We start from the raw sequence: 15366 nt of genomic DNA on the forward strand, positions 1-15366 counted from the left end.
TTTTGTACTTACACATGTCATTTGCGCAATCAAACCGGCAAGTGTGGAATTTCTATATAATAAGGGAGATCATTTTTGGATTGTTAACATGGACTAAAGCCATAAGTGGCAAATGGAATATTAGGTTACAAAAAAAGCTATGACTATTTTCATTTTTAATGACTCAAAAGGATGTTTTTTTTTTTTTTCTTGTAATACTGTCAATTAAATGCGGAAAAATATGACAACCACAAATTGTAATATTAGGACTTTATTGACGTTGCAGCTCTAAAATAACTTACTTTAAACCCCCCAAACTATACATTTTTTCTTATCAAATTATTTCAGACTTTAATTTTGAAGTTTAATTTGTTTTTCTTTACAAGGGTGCCATACTTATCTATACTAAAAAAAAAAAAAAAACTTAGTGTGCACCTTGAGTGTATTGTTTGAAAGGTGTATGCTTTAAATCAATAGTGTGTTAATAACTACAATGTTTATTAAACCAAGGTTGTTTTATTAAGCGTTACTGTACATTCATGTACGAAAAACATGATGTTCGTCCCATGAAAGTGAACACACAAGCACTGGAGAGAGCGCAGAACTGGAATAGTATAGCGCCTTCTGGTGGACAAATGCAACGCAAATATTTTTTTTGCCGTTAATATCTCAAAAGACAAGCTGAGAGGGCAACAGCTCACGTTAAAAAATGGCTCAAAAACAAACAAAAAGAATGGAGCAGGGGGCACACAAAAACAACTAAATCAGAACATTTGGGAGCAAAGAACACGCAGAACAATAATAAATAGGCACTATTAGCATCCTGTCGTTAGCACTGGACTGAGTGAAAAAGAAGAGGTGGAAGAAGGAAGGAAGGGCGGGCGTACGGCGTGGTAAGGTTGGGTCGGCGATGACGACGGCGAGCGTACTACGAGTCTGACAAGAAGGCTTTGCGCGTGTCCGGGAACTGCTGAGCGCTGAAGTCGGCGTCGTCCCGCACTCGCTTTTTAATGTCTGCTTTCACCTGTGCGGGAATACAAAGACAAAAGGTTATAAGAGGGATTTTATTTAGTCCATAATTAGGCAAACAATTAAAAAGACACCATTTATAAGGTACTGCTATTTTTACTTTACAGGGATTTCAAGTTAAGTGGTGCGGCAATCACCTGCTCTGAATAAGCTTCCCTCAAGTCGGGTGCGTCCAGCTCTTCCTGCAGACGCTCGCCGGATGTGATGGGCTTCACGCCGGCTGTCCTAGCCGCCTGGCTAACAGCGTCTGACAGCGACACCAGGGTCCCGCTGCCCAGTCCCGTCTGAGAACATTAAAAAAATAAAAATTCCAGTGAGGAAGGAGTTTAATGAACAGTGCATCAATTATAACTTTGGTACTAAATGAACCAAAGCTAACAAAATAAGAAAAGCTAAATTGAAGAAAAAAAGAAACATTTTCATTAAAGCCAGTATCTCACTGAGTGGCGCAGAAAAATACTTTGCACACAAGTGTTGCTTTTTCGTCAGGTTTCCTTCGGTGTTGCAAAAAAAAGACAGTAAAAAGACTGGAGTATAGAGAGTAGAAACTAAGAGGTTTTGAGTGTCTGACAATTGTCTTTGCAACGTTTTGCAAAATTGAACAAAGCCTGGCGAAAAAGCAACACTTGCTACGTTACGTGCGCACCCTCACAAGCCTGCGCCGCTCAGTGAGATACGGATTTTAGTGCACGGTACTTCAAAGTCTGTGGTTGGATATACGGTTCCTATATTTGATTTGTGAATGGTTGTTTTAAAAATATTTTTGGTTGCGTTTTTAACTACACAATAACTATATATTTTTTTCCATTTTGCACACATGAAATATACAAAAATTTTAAAACTATATACAAAATATTAAAAACTAAAACTAAGCATAAAAAAACATAACCAAACAGCTCTGAAAACTAATTAGAGTTCACAAAAAATAAATAAAAAATTCAAAATGAAATAAAAAAAAATAACCATCATGAAAATCCCCAAAACTATTATTTATTACACAAGCATCCATCGCTCACCTTCCTACGTTTGGCCGGCATGCCGTGCAAATAGGCATCGGACAGCGGCGGCTGCGCCTTCATCTTCCTCTGTGTCATCATGTCACAACGGATGATGGGTACCCACTCCTGCCAAAAACAATTCAAAATCCAAATTCATCACCTTTCAAGATTATCAAAGCATCTTAAAAAGCGGGATCTTCATTTAACAAGGAACGGCCAAGGAGCCATCCATTTTCTGAAGCTGGCATGCATGTTTATAATTGCCAATTGATGCCACAAAATGGCTGTAAGAAGTTCCTCCCTTCACTTCAAAATAGTTCCTTGGCACCAAGATTCCACAAGCTGCACCGAAGCAACACTTTTATACAGTGGACATTTAGCTCATTTATGCCTCGATTTGGTTTTGGACATGTTTTTTTCCCACCCTGCCCTTTTTTATTTTCTTTAGCTTTCAGACTATATGTTCATGGGTGCCATGACTGGCATTGTCTTAAATGTTATTGATATTGGTGGTGATATGTTCCATAAAGATAAAAGTCATGTTTTTTGTTCATTTATCAATTTTTGTAGTCAGAATTATTTCATTCTTTTTTTTTTGTAGGATACACAATAGTTTCAATAAAATGCATTTTTGTTAATATTTTTGTGTCTCCGGAAATTATGTCAGAAATTACGGTAATTTGTTTCAAAAAGGGTGACTAAAACTAAACCGTATGAGAGCTGAAGTAATATTTTGCATAGGAATCAATCTTAATCCACTTAATAAGCAAATTATTACTTCAGCTCTCATATGGTTTTAGTTTTAGCCCCCCTTTTTGAAACAAATTACCGTAATTTCTGACATATTGAGCCCACACACAATTAACCCCAATGAAGGAAAAAGTTCTCACGGGAGGAACGGTGGCTGCCCATGTTTCCGACTCTCCCGCCGAGACCTCGCTGGTGCCCTCGGCCCCCGCCGCTGCCTTGTCGCCGCCCAACGGCGCCGCCCCGCCCGCGGCGCCCAGATCGGCGGGCGGCGCCCTGGTCTCCCGTGACGACGACACTGACATGGCCTCCTCTGCTGTGGTGGCGGCTGCCGGAGAGAGGGTGTCACTCATCTTTGGAGAGACGGGGGGGGGGAAAAAAAAGGGGGAGGGAAGTCAAGCACAGGTTTGAATATCACAAATAAGTAATGGAGTAGAAAGGAGGAGACAGATGGTTTACCGTCACACTTTGTGTCTGTTCTGGTTGCTGTGTGTCGGTGGCGGCCAACTGATCCCTCTGTGAAAAGAAAAATGTTATATATTATTTATAAGCAGTTAAGATGGCTGAAGTAACAGGATATAAGAGGAAGAGCTTCGTCAACATACAACATGTGAATTCCTTAAACTTTATACACAAATAGTTCATGTCAAAAAATGTGCTTGCTTTCTATAGTTTAACTAATTCACTGCTGTGGATGTTTATATTCGTTAACTGAACGGCATACAATGTGGGGCAAATGACGTCATGTGAATACTATCTAGAAGCTTTGTTTCACATCATTGTTCGCCCTATTTTTGCACCCGTGAACGGCACACGTAGGCACCGTTGTGAAGCAGCTCGTGAAAATCCCGAATGAATAAACAAATGAATGAATCAAAGTAACTTGTTGTAAGCAACACGAGCGCTCGTCGTCATTTGCTTGCGTTGTCTCGCTCTCAATTGTTAGCCACAAAATTGTTTGACCCACCAAATGGCTGCCGGGTCGATAAGTGGGGGTCGGTGACGTCATGTGAGTACTATGTATAAAGCACTGGTGGAAACCCTGTATATGAAAATAAATCAAGTCTACCAAATGGTTGAGGCAGCATCTAGGGTGCTTAAAATCCATTATTATTCGTCGAGTGGGTAGCGCAGTGTGAAAGGGGCTCTGGGGACGCTCTAAACACAGGAAATAAGCCGAGCTATCACAGAAGCAGTGGGCGGCACTTACCGGCGTGCAAACAATATAATTCTGGATCTGCTCCATGTTGACGGGAAGGTGGTCCAGGATAAACTGCAGCCTCATGGTCATCATGCTTGTCATCCAGTTAAGCAGACTCGGGCTGACGTCGCTCGACATCCTCCGCTGGATGTAAACAATGCAACGTTATGCATCACAAATATAGATATCAAATGGAAAATAAGGATAGAAGCGGAAAGAAGTGGCGATGGCATACGATGCGGTGGTTGATGACGGTGGTCAGAGCTTGTTGGTCTCCTCTCAGGCAGTGTAGATTGAGTGCGAGGCACTCAAACAGAGCCTGGTTGCACAACTGAAGCAGGCGAAGCCCGAAAGAATCATCTGGGAGACAAAAAAAAAAAAAAAGTTAAGAAAACAACATTTAATTAATCAACTTTTTAAACCAACTTACAACGCCATATAGAAACTGAATTTTACATGTCACATATTTATCTACTTTTGACTGCTCTACCACAGACATGAGCATGTGGTAGCTGCCATTACAGTTCAATGAACAATAGGTAACACAGCGCACACACAAATGACGTGCACCTGTGCAGCGAAGGATGTGTGTGGCGAGCTGCGTCAGCTGCTGTCTAAAGAAGGACATGTTGGTCTGGGTAACATCCACGCCCTCCAGCACGGTGACCGAGGATTCCCTCTGTGTGCAGCAAAAAAGAAGAGGAAAAAAACGAAAAAAAAAAAAAAAAAACGCATGACTAAAATAATGTACGACAAGGACAGTTTGGTGCAAAAAAAAGAAAAAGAAAAGAAAAAAAACTCAACTCACAAAGCTCTCAGTGATGTCTCCCTCCAGTTCTTGCACAATGGTGTCAGCAGCGGCCTGTGAAGAACAATTTTATTTATTTATTTAGCTTTAACAAAAGGGGGATTTCTCATCCCCTTGTTTTTTTTGTCTTATATTGCTGGTTTATTTGTTAAGTAATTTATTCTTATTTTCTACTGTTCTGTGCGCGTAAATGTTCAATTAAAAATACTAAAAAGAAATTTGAGAAGAGAACAAGCGGTACTGACGGCGATGTTTTCATCGGTGGGCTCTCGGCCGTTGAGGTAGTTTTGACGGAAGAACTGGGCCAGCTGGGTTTGGATGCGGCCCAGGGGCTGGTGATGGCCGTGCAGCAGCATGACCAAGTCCGACATGGTGAACGTCTGGCAAACCAGCATCAGAAGCTCGCCGAAGAACCCTTGACCGCAACAGACACAGGATGAGAGAACCGAGGGGCAGGAAAGATTAGTAAGGTCATTTAAAAATTAGTACTTAACTTTTTTTTTTTTAAATAATGAAATAATTAATCCTCCATTATTCCAAATTAGGGCTTTCAGTCAGTTAAAATTTGTAATCGTAATTAAAATCGCATGAGTTCCAGTTAACTGTGATTAATCCCAAATTAATCTCACATTGTATATCTGTTCTAAATTTAACAAAAAAAAATTTCAAATTTGTATTACTCAAAATGGACAAATGTGTGGACCTAATCCAATTATGGTTGTATACGGAAATTTTATAGTAATTCAGTTGTTTGAAGTTGAAAATATATATTATACAAGTTCAAATGAGTGTAAAACATTAAGTCATCAATTTCTGTTGAAGCAATTGTCCTGCCACTAGGGGGCATTAGCGTTTTATGTTGGATGTTGGTGACAGGAACAGTACATTTTTACCTCCATATTAACATGCTAATTTTGAGACCCCTAATCCAAATAAATGGCACATGCTCAAATGTGCATGTTTTATTGTAACTTAAAAATAATAATCAAATCTCATTTTAAAGAGTTCTTTGTTGTGAATTATCCATTTATATTTATACATCAATAAATAAAATCTACTGTATATGTGTCGTGTAATTATTTATTTTATGTATTTTGAATGTTAGAGACCCATTATCCAGACATCCTGAAAATGCTTTAAATTGTAACAAAAAAAATGTGTATGGCTACAGCATACTTCATTGCGTCACCTACCAGATGGCTCCTCCGGGCTGATGAAGATGTTGGTGCTCTGCGAGAGCCTCTGCATGAACTGGGCAATGCTTTCCGTGTCATTCTGCGCCTGGCCCAGGGAGCCCATCATGCTGGTCAGGACGCCACGGACGATGCCGATAAACGGCTCCGGGTTGAGGGCGTCGGGTGCCGCCGCCGCAGGGTTTGATGTGGGATTGGAACCCGCGCTGGGAGCGCCAGTGGTGCCGGTGGGGGGTGGAGGAGGCGGCGGTGGCTGGGAGAAGATGGGCTGCGCGGAGTGGAAAGGTTAGTGGAAACGGACACCAAAAAGAGTCAAAACTGAAAGCCAGTCGCACAAGCAGCAAAAGTACCGTACTCAAGATTTATGTAGAAAAATAGATACAAAGACTTCAGTAAAAGTAGACGTCTTGATCCAATTCCAATACTTGAGTAAAAGTGAGTGCCACCTACAGTATTTTTATTGGCCAACAAACTACATGACCAAACTGCAAAGGAAAAAGCACACCTACCTGCTGCATCAAGTCGGCCACTCCCCGCATGATGTTGGGAATGCTGGAGGTGGTGACCGTGATGGAGGGCGCCCCCCCCTGGCCGGTGGCGCCGAGCAGCGAGCCCAGCATTTGGCCGATGTCCGGCATCTCATGCGGCTGGGCCTGCTCGCCACCGTTGCCCTCGGGCTGGTTCGGCGCACTGGCGGTGTTGGTGTCGCCGCTCGAGACGGAAAAGGGGGAAGACGAGGAGGTGGAGGACGTTTGGGAGGAGGACGAGGATGTGGAGGAGGATGTTGAGGTGGACGGGGAAGAGGCGGGGTTAGCCGTCTGACCAGCTGTGAAAAGAAGGAATTGAATACGGATGACAGCAGTATTTCATTTTAAAGGGGAGATACACTGATGTGCCCTAAACATGTTATTAAAAGCCTGTGAACTATTTTACATTTGAAAAAATGTATCTGTCCCCTCTTAGATGTTCCCATGAATTAATCAAATGTATATACGTGCCCATTTGTCCAGGCATCAGAAGCTGACCAACCACCGCACTAATCATCTGGTTGACAGCAGCAGCGTTGAAAGGCTGTAAACAAGACAATTAAAGGATTAGATAAAAAATGAGTGAAATTGTCAGTAACAACCAAATAACCCTTCCTACCTGCCCAGGCTGCTGACCCGGCATGGCCGCCCTAACGTTTATGGTAGTCCCTCGGGTGCCGAACGCCGGCAGAGGGATGTTGGGAGCGAAGGGGGGCCGGGTGAACACCACTCTGGCCTGGGGCTGAGGGCCGGAGTGAGGGGGCGGCGGCGGCGCAGTGGGCGTGGTGGTCGGGGTGTTGGGACCCGTGGTTGTGGCCGAAGAGTTGGCCGTGGAGCTGTAGCCGGGAGGGGTGGGCTGCGGCGGGACTGGTTGGCCCGTGGCAGCGGCGGTGGCGGCACTGGCCGCCACAGCCGTGGCATACTGAGTGATCTGTTGCATGAGATTACGCATGAAGTCTGGTGGAAGACCACCTAAAGAAGCGAAATCAGAGTTAAGTCATCAACACCCATTTAAAAAAACAAAAAAGAAGTCAACCACCCAAAGGTTTTTTTGACAATAAGATGTTCCATGCAGCCCAACTTGTCTAAATATGGCATTCTGGTTAATATTACGTTAGTGGAATATGAATTAAGCAGCAAAATCCAGCCGTTTTTATACATCTCAGGGGCGGCCATTTTGCCAGTTGTTGTCAATCAAAGATGACATCACAGTTGCTCAGGTAACAACCAATCATAGCTCAGCTTCAGAAAACAGGTGAGCTGTGATTGGTCGCTGGCTGAGCCCTGACCAACTGTGATGTCATCTTCAGTCGACAGCAAGTGGCAAAATGGTGAGATAGATACAAATGGCTGGATTTTGCTGCATAACACAAATTCCAAAAATGTAATATTAATCAGAATGTCATTTTTACACTAGTGAGGTCACATGTAACATATTGTTGTCAAGAAATGTACCTTCAACACAGCAAACTGGGCAATTGCTGGCTTTGACCAGCCAGTGTGAAAAGGGTGCTTGTGCTGGGGAAATATCTTTTTACCTGGCTGTCCTGGCATCTGGTGACCAGCAGTCGGGTTCGGGCCTGTGCCTACATACACACATGCATAAATATCACAAAAACAGACTATTTTTTGTATAAAAACACAAACACTTATATGACCACTAAGTTGATCCTGCAGGGAAGGAGGAAAACAAACAAACACATTTAACCATTAAAACGCCACACTGGCCGCCGTAACGTGTAAGAAACATTCAATCGGTGGCAGGCAGGGGACAACACACCGTCCGTGTTCATCTGCATCATAACCACCGGGCCTGCCTGGTGGCTGATCCTGATGACGCGGGGGCCGGCCTGTCCCTGTCCCTGTCCCTGTCCCTGTCCCTGTCCCTGTCCCTGTCCAGCCTGCTGATTGGACGGGGAAGTCTGTGGGGGAAATGTCTGTCCCTGACCTGCCTGCTCCGACTGACCGGCCGGCGGAGCGGGCGGGGCTTGCCCTTCGGTGCCGTTGGCTGTGGCGGACATGGTGGCCCCCAGGTTCATCTGTGGGGGGGGGGGGGGGGGGGGAAGAGACGCGAGCTTGAATTAGCAGTGACCAATGAGACAAAGCTGCTCTCAGCGAAGAGTATGAAAAAAATTTGCGCCTTTAATTTTATGTGGTCAACATTTTTTCATTTTTACCATCCCGTAGGCATATATAGATAGTACAGATGTTTTCAAGAGTAGAGAGTAAAAAAATAAAACTACCCCAAAAATCTAGTCAAGTAATTTGTACTTGTTTACTTGAAACCACTGCCCACTCTCAAACTTACCTGCACAGGAATGTGGTGGTGCACGGCGCCAGGCATCGTGACAGGAACAGTATAGTGGGAGATGGGTCGAACCACGTGAAGGTGGCGCGGCACCGGGCTCAGGAGATTCAGCCGCAGGTCGCTCAGTGCCACCAGGGCGTTTCCCACGAGACGCAGACACTCCCATGTGAGGACCAGAGTCTGCTGGTCGTCCTCTCTTTCCTGTGGACAAAAAAAAAGAAGCAATTAGTCACTTTAATTGCCGCTAAAAAAATGAAAACGTGAGCAGAGTCATTTTCACGTTTTCTGTATGACAAGAAAGTAGGCCAGTAAAAGCCAATCATGCTGAATATATGATGAGAAAGCAAGTGTAACCCTTAAGACAAAAAGTGCAGCTCAGCCTCTGGCTAGTGGACATAGCGGCTAGCATTATGCTTTTGGCGTTTGAATAAATAGAAAAGATGTAGGCCATTATAATGTAAGTGATTAAATTATTATAATATTTTATTTAAATACATATTATTTTTTAAGGCGGAATTCTTCATTTTGGGCATCATGATGGACGACTGGTTAGCACATCCGCTTCACAAGTTAAAATTTTGTGGGTTCAAATCCAGGCTCCATTAAAACCAAGATACAGTTACCCAGCTGTAATTTTTACCGTATCGTCAACGACCCCAATCATGCAGAGCAGTGTGACTTGTATGTGTGTGTGTTTAAATCCTACTGTGTTGTTGTTGTATTCTGCAGAGGTGGCTGTCTCCAGGATGGTGTGAGCTCTCTGGATGAAGGGCTGCAGCCTCTCCTCCACCCGCCGCAGTTCCGACAACATCTCGGCCAGATCAGTTGGGCTGGGGTGGCTAGTGGGGGGAAAACAAAACAATGACTGATTTACTTCTAATAAAACAAAACAAGCCAATTATGAGCAAGAAGTGTGTGAGAGGCTCACAGGGGTCCAGGTTGAGGTGTCGGTCCCTCGGGTGGCGCCGAGGAGGCGGAGGGCGGCGGTGGCGGCGGCGTCACAGGAGGAGGAGAGGTGTCCATGGGCTGAGCAGAGGGAGATGGGGTGGAGGTGGTGGACGAGGTTGAGGGAGGTGGCGGGGCGGCAGCGGCTGGAGTCTCCCTTTGGGCATGAACAGACGGGTCGGCTGACCGACCCTGACACAGACACAAAAGCAGGAATTAACAAAAGCCAAGGTTGGAGACTTGGAATAAAATTTTCCATGAAAAAAAAAGAAAAAATTAAATAAGGAAAACTAAAACCAACACAAAAATTCAACCAACAAACTGAATAATAATAAAAAAATTAAATAAAAAATCTAAATGTACAAAAAAACTACAATAAAATCCAAAGTTAATTTAACTTTGCAAGTGAAGACGACTACTCTAATTCTCTAGTCTCACCTCCATCCTTTCGATGAGTTCATTGACATCCCTCAGCATGTTTTCAGCGAGCAACAACCTCAGGCGAGGTTCGCTATGCATCGGCTGATCCATGTCAATGTGCACATTCACCGACCCGTTGCTCTGAAGAAAAAAAAAAGGCGGATGAAAATATTGGGGCATATGGATTATAAAACAGACTTTATTGCTCTTTCGCCTGAGAGGCACAAGAACCAAACACACAGCTTCTTGAACAACTGGTCAGATAGATTTTTTTTTTTAAATAAAGTCCACAATCAATGTTGTGCTCGGGTTACACTGACTAGACACTAATCTCAGCTTCATGTTGGTATATTAAATAGGTGTGCGCATGAATGAGGAACTATAATGGCAATGAGTGTTTTGCATTGTGATTGGCCACGATGCTCGTTGTGTGTCACTCCCACGGTGCGAGTTGTGACTTACCCCAGTGCTGGTTGTCACTCTGGCATTCCTTGCATTGTCCCCCATGCCGGACACCATCTGCTGTACTGACATCTAAACAAGGTAGAGGGAACAAAGGTCAACACTGGTAACTGAAAAAAAAAAAAAAAAAAAAACTAAATAGGTCAACAGGTTGCACCTGTATTTGTTGGGGGTCCATGATATTGACGGGGAGGTTGAAGGTGCCCAGCATGACGTAGCTGTTGGCGTTACGGTCGTGCGGAGGCGCATGGGGCCCGTCCTGTGATGACGATGAGCCACCGCCGCCATCGGCTGAGATGCCACTCGACCCCGAGCCGGGTTGGGAAGGCGGTGGGGGCGCGCGCTCCACTAGGTGAATCACCTTGCCGCCCACATCTAAGACACACAGGAAACATTGGAGAGGAGTGGGTGTTACTTAAAATTAATCATATAAAGTGGACGCCTGCAAACAAACTCACTCACGCAGCACCAACTTGACAAGTCACATGTAGTGTAAACTTAAGAAACACAAAAATGTATATGCAGGGATCACCACCAACTTAAAGAAACATGTTAGCTGTTTCCGTCCACCCTCAGTGGCTAAACTACAAAACTATTTTTTTTTAATTTGACCATGTCGAAATGGCTGCTTGAATTTACCTATGAAACAAAACAGTAGTCATATAGATTCAAGTAACATAACAGACTAATGTGACTCATTGTAATAATTTGAATTGTGAGACCAGTAAAGGTTCAACACCATCTATTGGAAAGTAGAGCATTTTTGTCTTTCCAATTGTGTTCAGTTAAGTGAAGTATATGTGGATTACTTACTGTAGTCTGCCAAGGTCCTTTCATCCTGCAAGACTCTGCCCTGGTAGATGAGCCTCTGTTTGTCAATGGGAATCCCCACAGAAGTCGCGATGTGCTCCTTGAACTCTTTTATGGTCAACTACAGGGAGGGAAGATCAAATCATGCCGTTTACAAAGTGAAAATCCAGTTTGGAGTTACTTCCTCATTTACCTGAGCGCCGACAGTGTAGGTTCTGCTCTGAGAGTCTAATGTTTTCACCGTCACTTCTATATCTGCACTTTGTTCCTCCATGGTGTTCCTATAATATGCAACAAGGTTAATCAACATAATAATATTCAACATTGTGCTTTCATCGTGTGCTTTGGTGTCACGTAGGGTTCGATAGTACTTTTTCCAAAAATTACCAGTATGAGTACTCTATAGTCCCCAATACTGGCCCAATAAGATACCTAGTTTGGGGACTTATTCATCCCAAAATATAATAATAATAATTAATCTAAGCTAATGAAGAAAAACAGCATATTTGCTTATATAGCCACCATGTCTACATTTTTATAATAGTATTTGTATAATAACTATTTTTGGTAGTTTTGTTATTTAAAAAAACAGCATCAACATTTTTTTCTGGTTTTATTTTCAAGAGTCTTTCTAACCTTTGTCTTATTTGACAAATTTGTCAGTTGAATAGTTCAGCAGTCCCATTTAAAAAATATATACTTTTTAAAGCGCAATGATACACTATAACCAAACATTGACTGAGCTGAAGTGGCATTACTTTTACAATGACACAGGCTGGAATGAGCTGGTTACGTCTCGTTACGTCATTTATTTTCGAAAGTAGATCAAACAAACAGAATTCCATCCATCCATTTCCCGAATCGCTTATTCCCTGCAAAAGCAAACTAAAACTCGTACTGCACTTGAAAAGTAAACACAGACAGTTCTTCTAGGAAGGGTGCCACTTTAATCAGCGCCGTTGTTCAAATCTGTGTACTACGTTGACGTTCAAGGATTCATCTAGAAAGACGAACAGGAAACGCTCGACTAGGAAAAAAAACAACAGCACTAATATAAATCAAATATCTGAAAAACACAAGCTGAATATGCAGCAAAACACTAGCCTCCTCCTCCTCAAGTATACTAGCTGACCCAAGCGAGTGACCGATCCTGTGTGGCGGAGGTTAGCAACCAACCTAGCAAGAGCGATCCCCGAGCTAACGTTAAGCAAAAAACAGATATATTTTTTGCCAAGACACAAACTATGGTCAAATTTGCTGTTGCGTACTTTTATAGGGGGAAAAGTACAGTATTACCTTGATGGTGGCGGAGCCCCTTTTACTTATCTGTCGTACACTTCTGTTTCTTATCACCAAATTCCAAACGTTTTCCGGCTAGCGTCTCTAACTAGCTAGCACTTGCCGGGGTATGGGGAAGTGACGTAGCTTGGAACAGGAAATTAGAATTTACTTGTAATTTTTTAATTAATAAATTATTTTGTGGTATTTGTTGTGCATGTACATTTGTAATCTATTGTTACAATTTCATAATCTATAATTTGAGTGTCAGTCAGTGTCAGTATCAATGAATGGGAAAAAAATCGCAGAAGAAAAGGCGTAGTTTTACTTGTTTAATTTCTGGACACTTGTTATCGTTATTCCAATTTTTGTACCTTATACGTTGTGTATTATGTCGCTCAATGAAAAGGGTCAGAAAGAGAATATAATTTGTATTTATCCTTTTTGTTTCGTTTCAGTTCAAACGAGAGCAAAACGAGTTGCAATACCACAAACGGACTTAGGGGGGGCAGCATTGCGACAAGACGTTGCAAATCGTGTCACAGTGACGTCAGATCAATTTACCAAAGAAGACCGAAATGCTCGAAACAACATGATGAAAAAAAACCCCACACACTTCAATAGAAATAATACAGAAACGGGAAACTTTTGTGTCATTTTAAACTAATTTATTTTAGTTTGAACAAAAAGTCGAAAAATGCGTCACAGTTGCGTCACCAGCAGAAAGAACGGAAGCGGTGCTCGAAGCAACATGGCGAACTTCGTGGAAGCGAAAACTCGAAAGGAGTTTGAAGATTTCCTGGCCAAAGCCGGCTCTCGACTCACAGTGGTACATTTCCACGCATCATGGGCTCCTCAATGCGGCCAGATGAACGAGGTGATGGCCGAGCTGGCCAAGGAGCACACTCACGCCACGTTCGTCAAGCTGGAGGCTGAAGCGGTGCCGGAGGTGTCCGAGAAGTACGACATCGCTTCCGTTCCCACGTTCGTCCTCTTCAAAGGTGGTGAGAAAGTGGACCGGCTAGATGGGGCTCATGCTCCGGAGCTCACAAAGAAGGTCCAGCGGCTGGCTGTCAGCGGAGTCTCGGAGCCCAATAGAGGCCCGGTGGATCTAAACGAGCGGCTAAAGAAGTTGATCAACGCGGCGCCCTGCATGCTGTTCATGAAGGGCACCGCGCAGGAGCCCCGCTGCGGCTTCAGCCGGCAGATGGTGGCCCTCCTCAACGAGAGAAACATCCCGTTCAGCACCTTCGACATCCTGTCCGACGAAGACGTGCGCCAGGGGCTGAAAACCTACTCCAACTGGCCCACCTACCCGCAGCTGTACGCCAACGGAGAGCTCCTCGGCGGCCTTGACATCGCCAAGGAGATGGCCGAGTCCGGCGAGCTGGAGAGCGCCTGCCCTAAAGTGGTCACCCTGGAGCACCGGCTCAAGGAGACGATCAACCGGAGCCCGGTGATGCTGTTCATGAAGGGCAACAAAGAAGCGGCGCGTTGCGGCTTCAGTCGGCAGATCCTGGCGATCCTGAACGGCGCCGGCGCGGACTACGACACTTTCGACATCTTGCAGGACGAAGAAGTGCGCCAGGGGCTCAAGACTTACTCCAACTGGCCCACCTACCCGCAGCTGTACGTGAAGGGCGAGCTCATCGGGGGTCTGGACATTGTCAAGGAGCTTCAGGAGAGCGGCGAGCTGCTGAACGTGCTCAAAGGGGACTCTTAAATCTCACGCTAGAACAACGCATCACTTGTGCCGCCACTAACAATAAAATCTGTACCAAATTGCAAAGTGTCTCCACATTTAATAGTTGAGAATATTGCTGAATATTATACAGTATAATAGAGCAATAATTATTACTTCACTCGTTATTCCAAAATGATATGTAATGTGTACAGCAAAGCCACACTTCTTCACGAAGTCATAAGTATATACAGCACACATACTTTTTTACAACAATACTTAACTGTTTCATATCTACCTGTTCAATGTATTGTACTCACTTTACTCTTTATGGTGGTTGCACACTACTAAATGTCACTCAATGAACCCACGGGTTGCTACAGAAAAAGGATGTGGCCTGCAATAAAGCCAAAAATTGGTATACATTTAAAGACTGAAGTCACTCTCAGTGGCCCCGGTGACGTGCGCTCGGATCATTTTTTTTTTACCACAAGCTTAACTTCTTTCATCCACAGGTACATTAGGAATTGCAAATATGGTTAAGTATTGTTATCTGGACATTTTGGAACCTGTAATGGTGAAGTGTGTATATTTACTTGACTCTAAGATGCCACCAGATGGTGACAAAGTTATACTTTTAATTGCTTTGGCATGCAAATTAGGTGAGTTTTTCCACCTAATAAGTATTTAAAAAAAAAAGTGAATTATTAAATGCAAAATATGCAAGCAAAACCAGAATTACAAAGTGGCCCGCTGTAAAAGTTGCTCCACAATTAAAAACATTTCAAAATTGACCACCAAGAAAATGTAATCTATGCGATATTGTCAACTGAAGGGGATTACTGAATTGGTTTGAAAGCTTTATAGCAAACAAAATGCTGTTTACAATGACTCATACTGACAGCGTCAGCATGCAATCAGTTTCACATTTAGTCACCTTCATTTTCTGTAGGATGGAGCTTTGTTACTATTGTGTAGCA

General features: G+C 43.5%; 2 protein-coding genes across 3 annotated transcripts; one reads left to right on the forward strand and one right to left on the reverse strand.

Annotated features, from left to right (window-relative positions):
- Positions 1–234: 234 nt before the first annotated feature.
- On the reverse strand, positions 235–12845 carry bag6 (BCL2 associated athanogene 6). Of its 2 annotated transcripts, none has more exons than XM_077576014.1 (25): positions 12724–12845; positions 11621–11708; positions 11431–11548; positions 10775–10992; positions 10618–10689; positions 10174–10296; positions 9719–9927; positions 9497–9629; positions 8791–8991; positions 8431–8521; positions 8021–8068; positions 7102–7454; positions 6954–7026; positions 6465–6781; positions 5956–6223; positions 5008–5177; positions 4763–4816; positions 4525–4633; positions 4190–4314; positions 3964–4098; positions 3213–3269; positions 2897–3106; positions 2025–2132; positions 1146–1292; positions 235–1003 (listed from the first exon to the last, which is right to left on the reverse strand). In XM_077576014.1, exons 2-25 carry the CDS (start codon positions 11699–11701, stop codon positions 908–910), a joined length of 3516 nt encoding a protein of 1171 aa, XP_077432140.1. In that variant the 5' UTR covers positions 11702–11708; positions 12724–12845; the 3' UTR covers positions 235–907. The 2 variants fall into 2 exon arrangements, with proteins under 2 accessions (XP_077432140.1, XP_077432139.1); XM_077576013.1 differs by having other exon boundaries at positions 8263–8521.
- Positions 12846–13308: 463 nt separating this feature from the next.
- Positions 13309–14817, forward strand: glrx3 (glutaredoxin 3). Its single transcript, XM_077576754.1, has one exon. The coding sequence runs from the start codon at positions 13403–13405 to the stop codon at positions 14426–14428; it is 1026 nt and encodes a 341-aa protein (XP_077432880.1). The 5' UTR covers positions 13309–13402; the 3' UTR covers positions 14429–14817.
- The last annotated feature ends 549 nt before the right edge of the window (positions 14818–15366 follow it).

Source organism: Vanacampus margaritifer, chromosome 9 (assembly GCF_051991255.1).
Source record: "Vanacampus margaritifer isolate UIUO_Vmar chromosome 9, RoL_Vmar_1.0, whole genome shotgun sequence".
Lineage (NCBI taxonomy): Eukaryota > Metazoa > Chordata > Actinopteri > Syngnathiformes > Syngnathidae > Vanacampus > Vanacampus margaritifer.

What these genes read in the sequence shown, in the direction of transcription:
- glrx3 (XM_077576754.1), top strand. Translation starts at nt 13,403, where the DNA reads ATGCGTCACAGTTGCGTCACCAGCAGAAAGAACGGAAGCGGTGCTCGA.
- bag6 (XM_077576013.1), bottom strand. Translation starts at nt 11,701, where the DNA reads ATGGAGGAACAAAGTGCAGATATAGAAGTGACGGTGAAAACATTAGAC. An exon ending in GAGTGACAACCAGCACTGGG is followed by an intron (nt 10,297 to 10,617) that starts GTAAGTCACAAC and finishes TTTTTTCTTCAG; the next exon opens with AGCAACGGGTCGGTGAATGT. An exon ending in AACAGACACAAAGTGTGACG is followed by an intron (nt 3,107 to 3,212) that starts GTAAACCATCTG and finishes GTCTCTCCAAAG; the next exon opens with ATGAGTGACACCCTCTCTCC.